The sequence below is a fragment of the Rhamphochromis sp. 'chilingali' genome (assembly GCF_963969265.1).
Source record: "Rhamphochromis sp. 'chilingali' genome assembly, chromosome: 2".
Lineage (NCBI taxonomy): Eukaryota > Metazoa > Chordata > Actinopteri > Cichliformes > Cichlidae > Rhamphochromis > Rhamphochromis sp. 'chilingali'.
Genome location: NC_137930.1, coordinates 53,220,970 through 53,228,523, shown reverse-complemented (window position 1 = coordinate 53,228,523; position 7,554 = coordinate 53,220,970). Strand labels below are relative to the sequence as shown.

At 43.9% G+C, this 7,554-nt stretch overlaps 1 protein-coding gene across 1 annotated transcript; it reads right to left on the bottom strand.

Annotated features, from left to right (window-relative positions):
* Positions 1-9: 9 nt before the first annotated feature.
* On the bottom strand, positions 10-7,506 carry LOC308392484 (uncharacterized protein C3orf20-like). The gene is made up of 16 exons (XM_080875556.1): positions 7,192-7,506; positions 7,017-7,111; positions 6,465-6,901; positions 6,108-6,146; positions 5,916-6,015; positions 4,972-5,178; positions 4,687-4,836; positions 4,424-4,538; positions 3,549-3,674; positions 3,017-3,188; positions 2,516-2,735; positions 1,722-1,802; positions 1,276-1,633; positions 1,033-1,149; positions 319-461; positions 10-160 (listed from the first exon to the last, which is right to left on the bottom strand). The coding sequence occupies exons 1-16, from the start codon at positions 7,246-7,248 to the stop codon at positions 115-117; spliced, it is 2,463 nt and encodes an 820-aa protein (XP_080731682.1). The 5' UTR covers positions 7,249-7,506; the 3' UTR covers positions 10-114.
* Positions 7,507-7,554: the final 48 nt, after the last annotated feature.

Below are 7,554 nucleotides of genomic sequence, written 5' to 3'. Positions count from 1 at the left end.
ATTTTTTTATTCCACAGAGAAATCCGTCCGAATTTCACGTAAATGTTGATGACAATTTTACATTGCCTTCGCCGTTTCCCTTTTCTGTGAAGGGCTCGGCGTGATGTCGTCGCCTCAGGTTAGTGCTGTGTCTGCAGCCGCAGGAGTGTTCACGGAATCACTGTGTGCAAAGATTGGAAGAACACCAGTAAAGTGTTCAGCTTTAGAAAGCCAACTTCTGTTATTTGTGGTTCTGTGGTGATGTGTTCCAGTATGCAATAACCAGTTTGATTCATTGGCTTACAGGACATCAAATCAGAGGGGATTGTGGAGTAATACCTGAACTTGTAGTCTGAAGGGAGAATCAGACCTAATCTGTAGTCTCTTCTGCTTCTGGAGATTTGCTTTTCAAGGACCCTGGCTGAGAAGCTGTGATCGCTGCATATGTAGCCCGCGAACAGCAGCTTCCCTCTGATATACATCTATCACATGAGCATATAAAAAGTACTTTACACGTCTGAAAGTGGAAGAAAACGCCTCTGCAGTCCCCCACTGCAGTTATTTTTACCCTCCCCACATGTAAAAATGTTAAGCAGGGAGGGCTTTTTTTTTTTTCTGCAGAGAAGTGGTTTACAAAAACGTTTCACAACAAAGGTCATACATCATGAGGTTATTTTTAAGCTTTAGATTTCAACACAGATTGGCGTTGATGCGACACCACATCCTGTTATTTGTAATGTATGTGCTTTCAGAGTTTCTGAGTAGGGCCTGCTGACCTACATTATTTAAGTGCTGACAGTGTGTCATGTGACTATAACTCAGACCTTTATGTTTGATAGTGAAGGACGTTAGCAAACGTCACTGAAGCAGTTGTCATTAGAGCTCCCTTTTGTATTTCCTACTTTTAATACTTTTAATACTTTTACAGGAATGTTTGGACATCAGGGGAAAGTAGTGGAGCGGTGCTTGTTGCTGCCACCCAGTGGGGACCATGAAGGCGTGCACTTTGCATAGCATGCAGCTTTTGGACAAGTCTGCAGTAGGTTTACTGACCAGGACCGTGCCGGGAGCAGCTCTGTGTCGCTGGCGCAGCAGGATGTTCTTGGATTCGTAGCAGGGATTCTCCATTTCTATTTCATACCTCACCACACGAAAAGAGTCCATCTGACACTGGATTTTAAGAAAAAAAAAATCAACCTGTTACTGAATCTGACTGGCTCTAAGCAACACTGTTTTTACCCTTGAAAATGTGCCTCAGTATCACTAACATAACTCTTATTTTGCCTAGATTCACACCTGAGTGCAAGGCGATGTTCTGTGTTTGTTCTTCCTCCTGTAAAGATACTCCAGCGAGTCCTGGCCAAGCGTTGCGTGCGTGTCGACAGGCTGACGTGGACAAGTCACACACACAACAAGGATCTGTTGACTCTGTGGAGGCTGGCCCATAATGAGAGCATCATACTCCAGGTCTGTCACTACCGGCATTAGTTTAGTGCTGCAGCAGCAGCTCCTCCGCTGCCCTTCCCCCAGCAGTGCCGCTCTGAGTAGATCCGGGCACACTGTGAGGGGGACAGAGGGGGGGAACGGTGCCACTGCAGGAAGGAGGGTGACGGCGGCCATCTGCAATTCGGGATTATTTGGAAGAAAAACTGACCTGGGAGACAGGGAATCTGATGTTTTATAAGGCTACTAAAACATGTAGCAATTGACTTTTTTCATCAAACTAGAGCGTCTGGTCTTACTCTGGTTTGATGCTCCCGTAAATCCGAAGGGGTCCTAGCTGCGTGAATCCACGTTCCTTCTTTTCAGGCTTTCTAGGTGTCCTGACAACAAACAGGTCAAAAAAAAGTTAAACTGTTCTTTAGTGTGCCTTTCAATAATGCAGCAAAGATCTAGTGCAAGTGTAGCACAAGTGAAGCACTGAAACTGCTCCGCAACGTGTTTCTGTTACTGCAGCTCAAGAATAACTAAAGCAGGTGCCGTTATAACTCGCTGGTTGAGCAGGTAATCCATACACTGTAAAGCAGTTTTTGTCCCCGCTGGCCTCTCGGCTAAGTCCATCATGAAAAATACATATTTTAAAATCTCAATGAGACTTTTACCTGGATAAATAAATAATATATATAAATTCTCTTTAGTGTGTTTACTTGGTTAAGTTATCCAGAGTAGAAACATCCAGATATCGCTGTATGTCACATCATTTTCACACATCCACTGGAGCACTGAGCCCTTCTAAATGTCGCCCAGTGGAGCTGTATGTCGGGAGGAAAATGTCCAACTCATTAAATGTTTTTCAAACTGCTACATCTTCAGGGTGAAGACTGTGTAATGTTTAATTTCATCTCTGTGAGAGTAGCGAAGGTATTTGCCCAGTGAATTTACAGAGCACCATCGGGTGCCATGTGTCCTGTTTCTAGCAGTTTTGGAAATCGACTGAAGAGCAAAATCTCCTGAAAATGTCAGAAAATGTCCTGACCTGATCCTCCTAACATAACATTGTTCAGAGTTTGTGTGTGGAAATGGCTTTAGCGTGCACCTAGGCAGGACAACGGGAAAGTCCGGCGCTCTTTCGGCTGATTGCGACAGGTGTCCGTGAAGCTCCCGAAACTCATCTCTGCTATCCTCCGGCTGGACAGGGTTAGCATTTACTCGTTCAGGTAGCTTCACAGAGGGCAGAGCAGCTGACTGTGCCTCTTTTCTCGGCCTGGTCCTCGGTGGGGCATCTGGCATCCGCTTTGAGCCAGGACACTTGATACCTGAAGGAGAGGAAGAGGTCACTCAGAAATGCACACAGATACAGAGTTGCACAGATGACCGTGAACAAGATCCTCATGGAACTATTCAATAATGTCGAGTTTGCAGGATAAAGTGATCCTGTAACTTTTTGCTTCATTGAACTATTCCAAGCAGCTCCGACCAGGTCAGGTTTTCTTGATGTTACAACCAGCTGTTGCAGTTTTATCACATGTGGGGAGAACAGGGTGAATGTCAGAGAAGCTAGAGAGGCTATGTTTGGAAGCTGTGAGCGTGTAAGTACCGACAGCCACACGATAACAGTCCAACCAATCTTCCACGGTTTTGTGTACTCTTTGCTGAAGCCTGATCAGTGTCCCGCTAGGATGACCTCCTCTTTTCCAGTGTGCTGACGACTCCTCCTGCCTCTTCCCTTCTCTCACCATCTGGAGAGCATCCCGAGAGCACACCGACTTCTGCCACACAACATTATGTGCGCATGGTAGATTATGTTATGTAAAGCATTTAGCTAGCTGCTCTATACACAGCAACCACCAACTATTTGTGCACAAACGCACTGGTGGCTATTAAGCTAACTGCTCCTCTTTATCTAATCAGCTGTTTGATTCACTGTTTGTGTCACTTTTCCACTCAGACACAATCATCTGATCATTAAAAGTGTCTTACATGTGTCAGTGGGGGATACAGGAGGTCTTGAGCAGCATCAGAGATAAACGTTTCCCGAGTCTTCAAATAAGACTGCAAATGCAGAACTGATATTACAGAGAAATATTTTAGCTTCCTCAATATCAAGGTGAAAAACAATGTAATCTTACTGTTTCCTTTGGCTGATTAAGGTGAGACCGAGCAGAAAGCGGAAGCTGGGCGGTTTCATTTTCACACCTGAAGGTGAGCACTGCAGACGTACCGCTGGACAGACTCACAGACACGTGATCAGAAATCTGCAGGAGACAAGCAAACACGTTTATCGGTTATTAGAAAATGAAAACCCTAAAGAACAGCAAAGTGGCATAAAGAGTTAGCAAGTCCTCCTGTCTTTGTCGCCTGAAACGATCCAATCTAAAGCAAAGAAACCCTGCAGACAATAAAATATGAATCTCTACGTCCTGTCAGAGACAGTTAGTGTTGCTGGGATTTATGCATGAGTAGGAAATCTACACCGTAGCTACATCGTAACCGCAAACCCCACTGAAACCCTACAAAGTGAGCTGATGTGCATGAGAGTGGATTATATATCCTGAACCCTAAAGTATAACATTGACAACAAAACTCCCCCATCATATTTTTATGATTTTTTTCCAAGTCTCTTGTGGTTATAGTACCATAACATATGATTTAGCATATGTAATTCCAAAGGCAAAAACCACAGGGACCAAAAATCATTTAGATAGTTTGCTAAAAAAAAATGTAATATTCATATTTATTTTCAACTTAGTAATTTTTTAAAGGTTTTTCAGATGTAAAAGCATTCTTGCCTAACAAAATGAGGAGTGCTGCATAAAATGTTTTTATTATTTCATTGAAATTCAATAAAAAAAAATCAATCAGCTGCCTCCCCAGAAATATAAGTACACACTGTACTGCCAGTTCCTCCTGTGTGTCTCTGGCTACTTTTGCTCCGAATTTTTCAGTTTATTGATGAGAGAATAGCAACAACAACATCGAGAGGAGATTAATTCGTAGACCCCACCTGTATTGCAATCTTTTCCCTGTGATATGGCTTCCAACTCCACTCCTTAGTTTTGTTTCCGTAAATATCGCACACGAATCCACCGTTCTGGTCCCACAGTGCTGTGACGGCCGAGCTGCATTAACAGTTACAAAAGATTTAAAACAAACAGGCGAAGCATGTGCAACAGAATTTTGTTATACGTGTATTTTTACATGTTACTTCATATTTTTCAGTAAGAAAAAAAAAATGAAAAGAATGGAAGCCACCTGGCATGCACTCACCTGAGAGGACGCGTGACGGCCCCGCGCCCAAATGCTGTAATAGTCGCGAGGATGGTGGGAAATTGGCTGTCAGTGAACACATTGGTATAGAAGCCTCCGCAGGGCAGGCCTGAGTGACTCTGGCACACTGCCATGCAACCAGATGGGTAACTGAGGGGCCACAATTACAGGTCATAAGGTCAGCAGCAGTGACACATTTTCCATATGCCCAAATCCGCCTTTAATTCTGGACACTCATTAAAATTGAAATCTTTATGAATAAACATGATGAGAAAAAGATGATACTATATGAATGAGGAGCCATCGTTGATCCTGTAGTGCAGTTTTTGCCGGGCAGGATCCTGCTGTTTCACTTCTGGTATCTGTGGCATCCCGTTGACTAAAGAGGAAGGATGGTCCTTTCTTCTCCTGCGTGTCACGTTAGCCTTCGTATCCCCATAGTGACGGAGGATAAGCTGTTCGTTCGGATCCAGCTCAGTTGTTGGCAGTTTTCTACGTTAAAAAAAATACGGTTAAGTGTAAACGTTTTTGGACAAATGTGACTTTTGTCGTTTTCGTGTGAGTGTTCTTGACTGGGTTAGATGTTGTGAAGGGGTTTTTTTGAACCATGGAAATAAGCCGTCATCTTTTGGTGTTGTTCTATTTGTTGATTTTGCTACTCCTAAAGTTTTTGCTCCGTCTCTGATAGGTTTGTTTTTTCCCCATCTTCAGATGGCCTTTGCTTTTACTGACCTTTCTTTGGACCTCATATTGAGAATTTAAATGAAAAACTATCAAATGCAATTGCATCATTTGAAATCAACTCCAGATCTTTTATCTGCCCAATTAGTCATGAGATAAAGAGGGAATCGACCTCATTTGACCATCAAACAGTTCCAAACAGTTTATGTGCAACCTTTGTCAAACCCTTTGAAATAAAACTAAAAGTCAGCACTTCAACCACATATTGACTGTTTGATTTCAGATCCCCTGTGTTGTGTACAGAGGCAAAATTACAAATAAATGTGTCACTGTCCAAAAGCCTATGGACCTTAACGTATATTAAACAATGCATGTGAAAGTACTGGATTATATTGCTTTAACCAGATAAGGATTTCAGTAACTGATGACCAAATGTAAAATAGCCTGAAATTCAATCAAAATGGATTCATCAGATCAGCCGACCAACAGGATCTGATCATTTGGAAATGCAAATGCTATTAATGCAGAAACAGACGCTGACAACTCACTCTGGATCTTTTGCTCCCTGCAGTCTCTCCACCACCCACTGATACAAACTGATCCTGTTCAGCACATCACTGGAGGCCTGATTAGGCTGAGCGATCAAACCTGCACACAAAACACACGACACAGCGGAGGCAGTGACAGAGTCATCTACGCAGTGCTGCAGCTGCATGTCATACCTGCATGTTTACACTTACTGGATGAGATGGAGGGAGTGGCTGCTGTGGAGCTGCGAGCTGTTTAAGAGCAAGAATGTGAAACTTAGTCTTAGAAGGATTATAATACAATTTCCAAGGAATTTCACGTAAATGCACTCCAAACTCAGAGTGCAATGCTCAGAGAAACTGCAAAAAGAAAACAAACAAACAAACAAAAAAAAAAAACAAGAGCTACATCTCAGTTTCTACATGCCTCACAAAAGAAGACTGAACAAGTATGGGCTGTTGGAAAGGTCCAATTTGGGGGGGGGATTAGATGGATACCTTCCTGGTATGTTATCTTCCCTTGTAGTGTTTTTATGGCCACAGAAATGTGCCTGAAATTATTTCTTTTACCTCTACTGCATCTTGGCTCGCTCTTTTTCACATGTGGGTTTAGTTTGGCTCGCGACTTTCTCCCTGTGAAACCAGCACTTCTTGCTGCGCACGGGTTCTCCTCTGCCGTTTCCTCCCGGCCGCTGGCTGACACCTGGCGGGGAGGTTGCTGCAGCTTCGGGGAGCCCACAGACTTCGGTAGCTTGTCAGTCAGTTTGGGACTTGAACGCAGCGCCCCTGCAGTCAGATCGTGCCAGGAGCAGTTCAGAATATTTACAACCCCGTGAGGAAGACGCCTCTCATCAGCCCACCTATGCTGCCAAAGCAGGCGAGCCAATTCATTTAATAACTGAGGCGCTGCTTGCTTGTATGCCTCGATCGAACCGTTCAGGGTTAAAGCAGACGATGTGCCAGGTTTATCGCCTTCTTCCTCCCTTCCCTCGTTCTCCTCCAGATTACTATGAGAAAATAAGACAGGTTATTTACAGTAAACCACGTTTCCTTCTCCTCCTCCTTTTTTCGGATGCTCCCACAGCAGATCATCTCTGTCAGAATGTGCAAGCCTCTAATTACCTTCGTATCCTGCCCTCGAATTGTGCTCCTCCATTTATCACACTCAAATGTAAAATGTTTCCTCGCTCTCCTTTAACTCGATTTCGTCCTGCTGGCTGCAGAGAGGCAAGTGGACGGTAAAAGTTGTGCTCTTTCTTTTAAACTACACAGTCAGCAAAACGCATCCTCACCTCACCTGATCAAAGAAATAAAAGGGCCCCCGTCTGCCTTCTGTCCCACCAGAAGAACTCATTTCCCGTTACAAAGGGAGAAATCCCCCACACTGTATCTCTTTGCAGCAAAGCAAAAGTAACCTAGCTGAGAAAAAGGGCTTCAAGATCAACATTTCACTCCAGCAAATACCCCCCTCTCCGTTCATGTTCTCGCCTTGTTGCTTGGATACGCACTTCTCGCGTTACGCACGTTAATGATCGACTCTGGGCATCAAATTGAATCTGTGACAGTGCAAACAACAATACGTTACTCTCAATAACAGATAAGGTGTCGAGCGTTTGGCAATGTGGACACACAAAGAGAAAGAAAGGGCGCGCAGGTTGAT

Bases quoted from the DNA above. Each gene is read 5' to 3' on its own strand.
- LOC308392484 (XM_080875556.1), bottom strand. From the start codon at position 7,248: ATGAGTTCTTCTGGTGGGACAGAAGGCAGACGGGGGCCCTTTTATTTC. The intron at 2,736-3,016 runs GTACTTACACGC...CCTCTCCTTCAG, and splicing joins CTGTTATCGTGTGGCTGTCG to GTATCAAGTGTCCTGGCTCA. The intron at 1,634-1,721 runs GTAAGACCAGAC...CCTGTCTCCCAG, and splicing joins TACGGGAGCATCAAACCAGA to GTCAGTTTTTCTTCCAAATA.